The 13652-nt window shown below is 38.1% G+C and overlaps 2 protein-coding genes across 3 annotated transcripts; both read right to left on the bottom strand.

The window, feature by feature from the left end:
* Nucleotides 1–4445: 4445 nt before the first annotated feature.
* Nucleotides 4446–8049, bottom strand: LOC148737835 (uncharacterized). The gene is made up of 2 exons (XM_088751322.1): nucleotides 5637–8049; nucleotides 4446–5513 (listed from the first exon to the last, which is right to left on the bottom strand). Exons 1-2 carry the CDS (start codon nucleotides 5837–5839, stop codon nucleotides 5414–5416), a joined length of 303 nt encoding a protein of 100 aa, XP_088607448.1. The 5' UTR covers nucleotides 5840–8049; the 3' UTR covers nucleotides 4446–5413.
* Nucleotides 8050–8139: 90 nt separating this feature from the next.
* Nucleotides 8140–10169, bottom strand: LOC148737834 (uncharacterized). Of its 2 annotated transcripts, XM_088749836.1 has the most exons (5): nucleotides 9322–10168; nucleotides 9114–9217; nucleotides 8807–8916; nucleotides 8487–8542; nucleotides 8140–8370 (listed from the first exon to the last, which is right to left on the bottom strand). In XM_088749836.1, the coding sequence occupies exons 1-5, from the start codon at nucleotides 9357–9359 to the stop codon at nucleotides 8277–8279; spliced, it is 402 nt and encodes a 133-aa protein (XP_088605962.1). In that variant the 5' UTR covers nucleotides 9360–10168; the 3' UTR covers nucleotides 8140–8276. The 2 variants fall into 2 exon arrangements, with proteins under 2 accessions (XP_088605962.1, XP_088605963.1); XM_088749837.1 differs by lacking the exon at nucleotides 8487–8542 and having other exon boundaries at nucleotides 9322–10169.
* Between the last annotated feature and the right edge of the window lie 3483 nt (nucleotides 10170–13652).

Here is a 13652-nt window from a genome sequence, read left to right as displayed (position 1 = left end):
AAACCAAAGTAGTAGACGAAATATGAGTGTTTCTTATGAATGATACACAGTATCACGCAACTACCCATACCATAGGACAATAGAGTATCCACACTTGAAAACTAGAAGGAAATGTATGAGAGATGTAGGAATTAAAAGCGTTGAATAAATCCTGGTTTAGGGTTAAATTACGTAGGTTATAGGGGCGTGATTTTTCATAATTTGAAAAAATTAAGGTCATCTAAGATGGTGTAAAAACAATAAAAATAATAAAACCTAAGATGGTGTTTAATCCTCTCTTAGGGAAAATGATTTCAAGAGAAAATGAATATTAAAAAAAACCTTGATTTTAGAATAAAAGAAAAAAAAATTGTCGTGACCAGGATTCGAACCTGGGTTATTGCGGTCACTCACACCCTTAACTCTTTGATAACCCATATCAAAATCAAAATAAAGACCCTAACAGTCAAACATCAGACAAACAATGGAAACAATAAAACGCAAGAGGGTGACTCATGCTTCCAATGGTAAAAGTGATTTCAAGATGTCATTAGCATTCGTATCGTGTAAAAAAAAAATCGAGAATAAAAGAGGTTTGTTTCCGCCTAAACCCTATGATGGGATGTGAATAATTCATTCCACTCCAACAAAATGAGAATAGTTTGGATGGTGATCACTCAGTTCATGAATATTCAAAATTCTCTAAAAATAAACAATTGTCCATTTGAGGTATAAACATGCGATAGCTTTTTTCTCAATAAAAATGTTTACTTTAGTTCAAATCTTAATTAAAAATAAATTGTAACGCGCGAGTGTGATCACTAGCAGTGACGAAAGTGTTTTAAATTCTATACAAAATTCCGCAAGTGAGGAAAATAACAACGATAATCGGCGCAATTCAATGACAATGATTCGAAGAGAAATAATTAAATCTCCCATTTTACAAAAAATTATCAGAAAAAAACCGAACGAAAAGGGTATTCAAAAACGCAACACCATGCTCCTGAACATTCCCATTTCTCGGGAAAAATGAACCATAGAGCATACAAACCGGGGGAAAATACGGAATGCCAGCAGGCGTTGTAACTGTCTCATGATTATCTGTCCATCAAATTTTAATCAAGTCATAGCATCCTTACATTTTTTCGGATCAAAGTCAATGACCTGTCTGTCCAAATTGTTACCGAGTTATGACGTGTGTCAATCAATGATAGACCAATGGAAACCTAGCAATGGGTGTATAAGAGTGGCTATGAGTCGGAATGCTATGATCATACGTGGGACCAAAGTGAATCACCAGATAGGCGCCCTAAACTACTAATAGGTGTAAACGACTAATTGAAAATGTGTCCCCTAATTTCTCTCCAAGCGTCTATGAAACATTATCACGGTATACGCGAGATTTACAAATTTTGTTGATCTGAAAAAGATGTTCAAGACGTACTTTGGAACCACGAACCACGTTTCTTCAGCTCAATGAAGCAACAAAATACCAGTGGTGAACACCTCAGCTCTTTTCTCTGCACATTATCACAAACTACTGGATGGTGTTAGATATCTCACGAACCCCCACGGATTCTTTAAGGCCTTTATAGAGACATCCGGTTTCTTATAGCCGTACTTGAATTAGACTGTTTACTGTTGTCTATATTTCTGTTAAACTGGATTAAGGGATGGGCTAGAATTAGGGTGCAATTGGGGTCTGGTGTGTTGTTTCTACTTTGTCATTTTTCCAAGTCTTTTAGTTGAAATTGTTTTTCAAATCTGATAGAAATATTTCGTGGATGAGAAAAGTGCGCAACATTGAACAGGAAGAAGCCTTTTTCTTTTTTTAAGAAATTGAGCTTATAACTTCGGATATAAATACAAAGAAAGTAATAAAATAGCATCACTCAAAACAAACTTTTACATGGTGAGCGACTTTGGCCGAATTTGTTCGCAGATCAAATTAAATTTAATTACTTTAGAGCGGCCAACACTAAATATCGCCTGGAGGTGTGCAATATAAAAAAGTCGAAAGTCCCCAAGCCTTGCCAGAATATAGGTCTCGATGAACTATTTTTAGACAAAATGCTTTAAGTTCCATGACATTTTTATTTTACGCGAACGGCGGGAAAATCGGTTTGGTGGCTTTCATTTCAGAGTTCACTAGTATAGGTCCAGACAACCCACAATTTGAACGTCGCTTGAGAATAAACAAACTGGAAAATGTGACCAACGATTTTCTCAATGGAAAGAACACGTATTTACGAACAGTCTGAAGTGTTATCTGTCCAATTGTCGCGAACTAAGTTTTTGGACAATTTTTGTAATTTTCATTATTCCACTCATATAAGCGGACAAAGAAATGGGAAAATTGAGAGGGTAAATAGCATCTTGGGATATGGCCTGGGGTTATACCAAGTTAATCCAGGAAAAGAACAAGGCTTCTTATTCACAAAGATCCAATAAAATATTTGGGCTACTCAAGAGTACGAAATTTTTTAGGACCACAGACAAAAGTAACACAGAAAAGACATGAGACCGTTGTGGGGTGAAAAATCGTTTTAACACTGGATAGAAAGCTGATTTAGTTCAACTTCCGTTGTTTCTGTTGCTCAGGTTACCTGATATTTAAAATGTTAGCTGTTATTTCCCAGACAAAACAAGCCAAATGCAAAATCGTCCTGTACGATACGGATACAATTTGAAACTGGTAACCAACCATCAAATCAATATGTTTGCCATATTTACACTTTAATTTGAGTATTGTTAATGAATTTGTACATACCATGCATTAGCGCCAAACATAGATTGCGCATTCGCTTCACGAAATGCTGTCGTGAACTGCCTTCTGCTTCTCTCAGATTACACGACATGCGGACCCCCATGTCCTGGGCCACAATTGCAAAGCACACGTCAGTTACCACAAACACTGGCATTCTTTCCTTATAATTCTTGCTCACTTTTACCAAATGTTAATTTCTCACGCGCGTTATTTATATTTATTTTTTATGGCCATCTTTTTATCCTCTCTTTTTTTTTTTTGCTCAAACTGATGGGTTCAGAGAGGGATTCAGCCTTTCCCGACAGTTACTTTTCTTTTGGAAAATTCTAAGACATCCTTTTGTTTGACAAAAAAGCAGTCTCCTCTTCAAGAAAAGACAGAAGATATCGTTTAAGAAGAGAAGTTCCATCCATCGCCAACAAACACGCCGATCTTTGTTTCTTTTTGAGTTCAAGGATGCGTGAGTGCTTTTCAGCACCACTGCAAAGAGTTACGGCGTATACAGTACGGCAAGTGCATATTTACAGAGGAAAGGCACTCGCCTCTCGACAAGGCAAAGATGCCTTTGAAAAATATCAGGAAGGATGAAGTGCACAGCCCTATATTGCCACTTCTGCGATTGCAGAGTAAATAATTCAGGCGTTACCGCAGAGCTGGGCATTGCGATTTTCGAGAAAGGCTTCCCATTTTAATGCTAAGCAGAAGGCCTTCCTAAAAGACAAATTTAAAATAGAACACACTGGAATCATAGCAGATCCGGCAGAGGTGGCTCACGATATGGGGCATGGAAATCATGAATATTGAGCCGCAGATCAGTCATTGTAGATGAATTCCTAGCACCCAAGCAAATGATGGTCAGTTGCCTGGGGTTTTCCTCCAGCAACTCTGATGCGCGCTGGCGCAGAAATCGTCAGCGGCAGTTGGCACGAAAAGTAAAGTCCTCTCCAAGAGTAGCGGCAAATAATGACAGTGCGAACGCATCAAACAAACTATATTAAAGGCATTTCGGCATGGAGGATGAAACAGAGAAAGGAAACCGGTTTTGGAATACTAAGATTAAGTATTCTCTGGAGAAACAATGCGTAATGAGGGTTCGTTTTGCAGAAACTAAACCTAACTACGGGATAAGAGACCAAGAATGGTGAGAAAATCGCGCTCAGTTTCCTAAGGCTCGACACAGCAGAGAAAATTTCGGCGAGATTTAAGGGAGAGAATTTTCTCAAGAAGCGGCACTTCGAGAAAATTCCCGAGGATGGTCGCGTGCTTCAAAGTTGAGGCGGCGAGTCAATTATTGTTGTCACGCAAACTACGCCGCTTCAAATTATTTATTCAGTAAACCATCAAAGGGTAACAACCTCATTTTACGTGCTGCGCTATGATCGAGAAGGATTTGGAAAAGACTCAAATTTACAAAAGCTATTGAATTTGAATTGATGTTCTGGGAGGTAAAATGAGCGAACATAATTATTTGCCACCATTTACCAGTGGTGGTGCTTACATTTGACTGGTCAAATCTTCCCTCACTCCAGAATGTTTGCCCTCTTTAGCCTGCAAAGAGACAATGCCATAACCCACCCTATACCTTGTAAACACCAAATTTGCATGATAGGGAATGGCATATCCAACTGTCCATGTTGTGACATTAACACAACAAATGTACCAAACTCATGGGGTACACTATAACTCACGTACTCGAAAATTGTCCTTAACAAATCCTGTTTTATTCTCCTCCTAGTTTTCACAATGTCTCTCTTAATTTCTGCTCTCACACACAAAAACTAATTTATCATCTCCCACGCGTCTCCTGTTACAACCTCGTGATCTAGCCTACACGTGCTTATGCAACTTTCGCATTGCATCACCTCTGAAAGCATCTCCTGTGTGCTTATGCAACTTCCGTTCAACTGGATGAAAAAAGTAAAGACATCAAGTTAAAATACATACTACACATTTCTTCCATTTCTGCAACCTGGGCAGAATTGGTCTCTATTCTATTAAAAAGTCCCCCTGCATTCTTCAGATACTCACCTATGATAATGGTAATATCAAGCCAATGCAATGGCTTCATTGCCATTAAGCCTAACTGGTAACTTGTTATACCTGTTCTAGCTTCATCACTAAAATGTTCTTTTACTCTTGAAGTCCAGTATCCCAGTTCACACCCCCCCCCCCCCACGTGGTGATGTATGCCTTACATGAGGAAAACTTCTCTTCTGCAGGTATTGCTTTAGGTCCACCTCTGACTTCTGTAACATCTCCTGCTTCCTAGCACGCTCCCCAACACTGTCTTTACCAGAAACCCTCAAAAGAGTCTCTATTCCGTATAGGTGCTCCCAGAGCAGAAACAAAAGGATCAAATTTTCCTCTTTCCATGGTCTCTAAGTACAGGAGATCAATATAATGTTGCAAGGCATTGATCTTACAATGCATGGGTTCTGGCCTTAACTTGTCTGGAAAATGCCCAATCCAAGGAAGATCAAACTGTTGGATGCCATTTTCAGCCATGAACTGTAACTTTCTGGAATTTCAATTTTTTTTCTGAAAGGTTTTAAGGAAGAGAGGCAAGAAAATCGTTGTTTACCTTTTCAGTATTAGAGGTTCTCATTTCCTTAGTGTAAGGTTTCCAGGTGTCATCTTTACCCATTCCAAAACTACTCCCCTTAGTGTTCATGTTTCCTTTATGAACATTTGCATTTGAGGAAGGATATGTAGCTGCCTGGTTGAGTTCACTAGCTGCCCAGCTCTGTCAGGACATGCCTGCTCCTGGCTGAAATTCAACAGTGCACCCTTTATCACAAACAGTAAAAACATTACCTTCAAACATTTTCATCTCTTCAGTGAGCTGCTTCCAGAGGTTATGCATTATTTGATCTTTCTCTTTTACACTTACACTTGATCACCAAAGTTCCAGCACACCATACTTCCAATTGACATTGTCAGCTCATTTGTTTCAGGAGCTCCATCATCTGAGAACTGACAAATTAAATGATTTTCATTTTCATTGAACCAGACAAGCTTACAAGAAAGATGGGGAACTCTCATGCGCAAATCAATAATCAGAAACACCTGATGCCCCTGAGATCTGTTTGACATGACCAATGTCTAAACTTTTAACAAACTTGTCAACATTATCATCTAAGAAACTGAGCTTGGGTAACCTTAAGTCAACTCCAAGACATTTAATGTTACGTAGCTGCCACACCTCTTTTTTAGTATTAAAAAAATCAACTTTGTGTTTTACAGACAAGATTTATATATTTAAGTGGCACGGACTGTTTAAGTACATCTTCTGAATATTGATAATCATTAATGGCTCTCTCAGAAATACCCAGAAGAAATTAGCCCCACATAGACCACTTTCATAAATGGTTGCCAGATTAATATTCTTTCGTTTAAATTTAAATTAGCCTTTGTGGCCTCGTTCTCCAGTACAAAATTCAAAAGAATACATTATCTCAAGCTAGGCCAGAAAGGTTAATTTAAATTTAAACAAAAGAATATTAATCCGGCAGCCATTTATGAAAGTGGTCACTGGTTTTGTAGCTTGCATTGGTAGCCAAAAAATCCCATGCCCCATCCAATAGCGTATCTATTGTAGAGGAGTCGTTTCGTGGAGCAGTCAGTCGAAAAGCCTGATTTTTCTTTCTTCTGCCATGGAAGTGAAAGGCCATAGCCACTCAATATATATAAAAAAAAAAGGTTGGGAAGCTTTATCCAATGTGAAATAAACGACTGAAAAAAGCTCTTTAGTATAGAGAAGCGCACATAGAATCTCGTGCGACGTCGTTAAAATTATAAGACCTATTAAAGATCTCTAAAGAAGTGTAGGCTCTGGAAAGACCCTCTTTACCAGGCCAGAAAAGTGGAGCTTGGGGACCAAGTAAATGCAGCCTGGGAAAAGATGCCCAATTGTGTTATAAAAGATGTGAGGTCAAGGTTTCCTAACCCTCCATGCATTCCTTACATGGGGCATACAAGGGAATAAGCAAATTCTCATACAAATGCCCATGTCAAGGAGAGCAATTATAAATAACAATCGAATATTAGTTCATGAAACATACACAGTCATAAGAAAATTAAGAGCTGGAAGCATCAATTAAACTGCATGGAAAGTCCCTTGACTAATACCTAATACTTATGAATGCTTCACTACTTAGTACCAGCAGTTGCTGTAATTATTCTTCCCTGGTTACCTCACACCTTTTAGAAGACATTTGGGCTCACATTTATTTAGTTATCACAGGAAGTCAGAATCACTGGTAAGCAGAATGGACATTAGTTATTTAGATAAAAAAAAGGTACACCAGATGGTTTCCCTAAATTTGAATGTTTTTGCAGTAAGCACCCTGATCTCTGCCGGACGATTCGGATGCCTGGCATGTTGGTACATCTGCTGAGACAATACTTCTCTATTCACATTTTCATTCTGCAAGAGAAATAAGTCAATAAGAAAGAGTAAGCATAGCATTCAAAAAGTGCCAAAGCAATTGTGCAGAATTAACAACAGCACAAGTCTTTTACCCAATCAAGAAAGCCTAGTTCCATGTGCATGTTGTAGGTGTCATTCCCATAATGGATCTGCTTAGCAGCATAAATGAGCATCACTGAATGGAGAGATTCAATCCAGTATGTTTCCCTACACTGCAGAAGGTAACAGATTTGGAGTGGCTTTTTCTGTAACTGGAACATGCATTTTTTGCAGCTCTTTCAAATCCTTTACTGTAACATGGCTAATTTGGAAAAGGCAAACTTTTTCATGCAAAGAAACAAAGACATACAGTGGCATGTGCTAATTAATTGACCGCTTGTAATCATAATTTATGCATCTCTATATATTGAGGTGCCCGTAATGGCTTTCCTATATGCAGCTACAGCTTCAGGTTTAGTTAAAACCTTTTGCTCATTACGTAGCCATTCTGCTTGCACCGTGACTTCGCATGGCAATTGACATGATTTCCCTGAGTCATAAATAAAGAAAATTATAGAAAAACAAATTAATAGATCACTATTAATAATAGTAAGTATAATGCTTCTGGTTTTCCATTTTTACAGAAAATTCTGTAATCTTTGAGTTCATGAATTATGCTATGTCTTGTTGGAATTACATAACACAATGTGTTCATAACAACAAAAATTAATAGTAATAATTTTGGTTTCGTGAAATCGTTCTTTTGAAGGTGTAGCCTGAGAAAAACTATTTGTACCTTATGACTACTACGCATTCTCTCAATAAACAGTCATTCAAATTACCTGATAATGGTCAGCAACAATCAGCAGGTTAGCATGGAATTCTTTCTCACTGAGTGGACTGTTCTTCATGCAGAAGTTCACATGAGAAATAAATAAACAAACAAAAAAAAAGTAGAATTACTTTAGTCACACTCTAAAAGATTTTCCTGTCCTCCATACTCATATTACATCAATGGTAGGATATTATTGAGGATGCAAATGTATCATACCTTGGGTCTCAGTTAGAAAAGTCAGCAGCTCTTTTGTCATAGGGACTTCACTGCTCACTGCTGAAGTTTCACTAGTCTCCTTCGCAGCTGCTCGGGCCGGAGTCACGCAACGCTCCCCGTCCCCACGCCCTACTCCAGTTTACGACCCCTAAAACTTTTTTGGTTCTAAACAGAATCAGTAAAAGTAAAAATATTTTTTGGAAGAGCATTGAGTGTATCAAGGTTCAACATATCATACAAAGATTTTAAAAGCGTCTTAATACATGTAGAAAGAGGCCTACACCGTGATGTCTGCTGCTGATCTACTCGAATCATGCCTTGCATCTGTAATAACACACTACAGGAAGAAATCGTAGATATCAAAACATAACATTGAACACATTTCTGTACTCACAAATCTCTCAGGGTTTGCAATTTGATATCAGATATTGTATGCTTAGATGTGCTAGTCAGCAGAACTTTGCAGAAGTCTACTAGATCCCATGCATCAAACTGATTGCTTGCAGAGATCCTGGCTTGCAGAAAAGAACAATTACACAAAACAAAGACTGGTGTATAAGTATGTGGCCAAAGACAAATTAAAATTGAAACCAACTTGTACCTCTCCATTTGCAACATAACCAGGGGTGTTTTTCACTTCTTCCTGGGCAGCAGACATGGACTGATTGCAAACCCTATTCATAATGGTTGCATAACAATACTTTTTCAAGACTGTTGAAGTAATTTAAAAAGGAGGTATTTTAGAATTCAGGTAAGAGAGAAACCAAATAAGAAACTTCTCAGTCCATTTGAGGTATTTTGGTGGAGAGATCATCATTTGGCTTCCTGTAAACTGTTGTTGACTGCCATTTGCTTGCAAGAAGAAATACAACACGAGTTTAGGAGCATTAGAGAAGTGCATTAATAACCTGTGTCAAAGCTTTTTTCTCCCTCTGACCCAATGTTGGCTACTCGAGAGAAACTTGTGTACTGTGGCTCTGTCACGCCACAGGACAATACTCCATGAATCAATCTATGAAAAAGAGAGGCAGATAAGTGACCAGTTACAACAAAACTCAAGAATACTGGGAGAGCGAATTTCAGAAAATTTCCCGCTGAAAACGAAAAGGTACTTACCTCAAATTTACATAGTACTTTGGAGGAGATCCTTCCATAATAGAGGAGGAGAGCCACTTGAATGAATCTCCACATACACATGAAACTGTTAAGGACACAACAGGACTTTGTCCATTGAAGATTAGTGAATCGCAATCGATGAGTTTTCCACAATAACAGCATACTGTGGAGAGAGTGTTACCAAAAAAAAGAATGCAAAGTTCGCAGAGCTCCCTCGCTGCAGAGATATATGGGGTCGTTCTCTGCTAAAGGCGCAGTGATCTACATTCTTTGTGGTGTATGTTCTGAATGTGGAGTGAAAATTGGAGAAACAGGATCAGAGAAAGGCAAAGAAATACGCGAAGATGGAGTGGAAGACGCTAAAGGAAAAGAAAAGCGTGTGAGAGATTGTGTAGAAACAAGAAAGGGGTCCGGACTAGCTGTGCTTCCAGTTGATGATAAGCTCAGTTGGCTCCATGCAAGTCCTTTCCTCTCCATTTTCTCCTCAAAAGCTAACAGAAGAGCCTCCATCAGCTCCACATTATGTGTACTTGAGGTCGCTTTTGTTAGATTTAACGCGCATTTTGCCATTTTGACTCAGTCTTTGACGCCAAGACGTCTAGTCTGTTCTCTTGAGTTCGAGGAAGCTCTATGTTGAAAGAGAACTGAAGAGCTCGATCTGTTGGCTGCTTTTTCTTGGGCATAGAAGGGTTATTTCCGTCAGCCTTGACGCACAAATTCCACAATAAATATCCTTCAAGCAGCGACACCTAAGAATGTTGCCGAACAACCACTAGAGTTGTGAAATTCTGGCTGCTAATCGCATTTACTTGCGAACTTATTCATTCTTTAGATGTATTGTCACAGACAATATTGCGCATGCAGTATTTATGACGCCGCTAGTTTCAATTGGAATAATCTGAAGGCTCAGCCAACCGATGTGTACAAGGGGCTTGGGGATGTAAGCCGAAGTTACACGGTGCGAATTTTGAAAAGACAACTGTACGACTGCATAGTCGACCGTAGATCGCACTTTGAACGGCCGAGCGATGTGTTGGTGCCAAATAAAATCAAAATAAGCTAAATTCTGGGAACGAGAGTCAACAAGACTCAATATATTCTAATTTTTGACCCAAAATAATACTTTTAGTGTCTTCCATGCACACCGTTTCTCTTATGGTGGGACCGTTGGTCGCAATATTGCATGATTCTTTCATTTGAGCTGAAATCAAGGAGCGGAGCCAACCTTTTTATAGCGCGCCTTCGAGTTTGAATCTGCTCAAGCCGTGAACGCCTCGTCACGTGAACTCTAACTCTAAGATAGTAACGTGAGGAATTGACCTAGCAACGACCATCGTATTTATATAATTAATAAATAAATTATTTTATTGAACGAAGATTATTTTTACTACTTTATATCTGCAACGATTACAATATTTCCGTTTAAAAATTCTGAAAATTATTCCAATCTTTTTTTTTTTTTTTTTTTTTTTTTTCACACCAATATCTTTTAAGCACAAAAGCTCACGAATAAAATAGATACCGGAATAGTACGAGAGTGCACGGTGTGCAAAATATGAAACGTTTATGCATTTTTTTTTCATTGTCTCCTTACTCGGAACTGGTCAGCTCAGACGACCACCACAAACCGTATAATATTATCCAAACTTTAATGATTATTCAATGTAAGAGAAGTACATTTGTAATTGGAAATCAGCAAACGCAAATTTAGTCTTAGTCTCATGGCAAAACTCAAGAAAACATAACTGGAAAGTTACCTCGGTGGCGGGTCGTAAAAACAGGTTTCTCACTTCAGGTTAGCAGATTCGGGTAAGCGAACAGATACAAAAATCGACTTCTCTCTCTTACTGATTCTTCTGAAAAACTGGTTTAAATCACGACAAGCTTACACTTTAAATCGTTGTGAGGAATTAATGTAAATCACGAGTTGTGTTAATTAAAATATATCTATCATGATAGGCAACGGCTATTTACTAAACGAAACATTCAGAATTTATCATAATTGTACACCGTTCACCGTCCCCCATTCAATTCTTTATGTTAAAAATCCCTGTGGTATTTAGTAAATAAACCCCTTCGGGCGGCTTGTATGTCGGCTGATAATGTCCGCGACTGAGAGATTGTCCGAAAAATGAAAATTTAGCCGAGAAGCGAAACTTCGAGGGCAAATATGAAATTTTGAGGATAATCTCTCAGCCAACGACATTATCAGCCGACATAGCAGAAAGTCAGAACGGGGTTTATTTATTTCATAACCTTCCCATGATCAATTTTCATTAATTTTTGAGCAAGAGAGCGCAGGCGCGAGCCTGTGTTCACGTACGGTAATCCTCCGCAGCTTTTTAATCTCTTTCGCCATCTGATTCTGTGACTATGCTGACAGGAATAAAGAGATTGTTTGGATCTAACAATTGTCAACGGTCTTCGACTCAGGCCTCAATGCATTTCTCCAGAGAAAGGCTTGATCTGAAAATTACTGGAGAAATGATTTATGTTAAAAAACAAAAAGTTTTGATATCTTCCTAATAAAATTCAACCGTCAAGGACCTAGAATTAAACCATCAACCATGAAAATAGAGAACGATTCGTCGTAAATTGTTAAAGTTAACGTCTTCTCCCCCTTAATTACAACTCTTTGATACATTCTGTCACCTAAAGAAAAACTCCGTGAAATATTTACATTTGTACTACAGAGACGAAAGGATTCCACAGAACTTTGTTGTCTGTGAGGACGGAAAGTAATAAAGTTTACCTAAATCAATTACGGGTTAAGCAATCATAAATCCTAGGGGGAAAATAAGGCGATGTCCGCAGGTATCCGGAAAGGATACGATATCCTTATCCGGAAATGATACTTTAGAAAGGAATCTAAAGGCACCAAGTTTAGTATCAATATTGCTCTTTAACTTGACAAAGATTCGATCTACAAGATGGGTGATAAGTTCTAAACCGTAATAGCTTCTCCGCGGGGTCATTCAAATGTGCTCACATCCAGATGTATCGCCAGCAGCTGGGTTCATTTTATAAGGGTAGGAATTATCGTAGCCGTATACACTATCTTAAATCTGCAAACCTGGGGTGAACACTCTTGCACATGACCTTTTTATCTACTTGATTAAATTACAACTCACTGTTAGAATGTGTAATAAATTCTCGTCAGGAAATATAAGAAAATACACTTGCATAAATGTGCCCTCCGACGAAAGGAAAATTTATATTCTAGATACATGTAGGCCTGAATGAAATTCACTGTGTTTACTTTGCGGATTGATATATCAAGGAAATATCATATCAAATTTAAAAGAAAAATCATTTTCGCTGCAAATGTTTCTTTTGAAGCTGGAATTGAATCTCGAATTTCCGGGTTGATACACACACGTGCGATAGACCATGAAACCAAGGATCTTTCTTTCTTTCTTTCTTATCCTATTCTTTGGAACGTTCTTATATCAAAGCAGAGAACTGGAATCTATACTTGAAGAAAGTACCAGAGTATTGTGCGAACATATATAGTGTAATACACCGCGGTTAAATTGAAAACCGTTCACTGGCGTCGTTTACACACTGTCTTACTCTTAACCAATAAAGAACGACTGCAATAAATTAAATACATGCTACATGTATACATGCAAATCCGTGGGTACCGAGTGTATTACATCCCTTGCATTCGTTTCCACACGTGAATACTACTACACTACTCATTGATTTAAAAATAGTCTCGACTTTGGAAAAGAACAAGTGACAATTAAAGGAACCAAAAGAAAGGTAAAGTGTCGTTTTGAAACAGTATGTGACATAATCATAAACTAAGTTACTGCTTACTGTTGCCCGTGGGTCTTGATTACTTTATCGAGAATTACGGTCTAAAGTTGTCTTTTATTCCAAAAAGGAACTTCATTACACGGGGTCCTATCCTGAATTAAATCTTTAACTATCATTTTCTATCTAAAAAGCAATGAGTAAACACGGAAGTGTGAATCTAACCAAACTATCAAGAGACCAAAACGCGATTAGTAAAGTAACCAGCTCATTCGGCTTAAATAAAGACCTCGAAAACCTCATAAAATTCTAAATTAATGGATAAAAACTGGCGTAAACGAAAAGTCAAAAGGAAAAAAAGAAACCAAACTAACTCCGTAATACAATGTATATATGAAGTTCATATATTTTTTTTTTTTGAACTGCGGTATTACATACGTATGATGCACGATCCACGCAGTAGAGAGCGCTATTTATGCAATAGCGAAAATCAGACTTGATTTTCAACAACAACAACAACAACAATAACAGCAATCAAGAAACCTGGCAAACGTCCACGTCAGTTTTAATGT

The sequence above is a fragment of the Stylophora pistillata genome, chromosome 2 (genome assembly GCF_964205215.1).
Source record: "Stylophora pistillata chromosome 2, jaStyPist1.2, whole genome shotgun sequence".
NCBI lineage: Eukaryota > Metazoa > Cnidaria > Anthozoa > Scleractinia > Pocilloporidae > Stylophora > Stylophora pistillata.
Note: the sequence above shows the minus strand (reverse complement) of the source record. Positions and strands in the feature narration are given on the sequence as shown.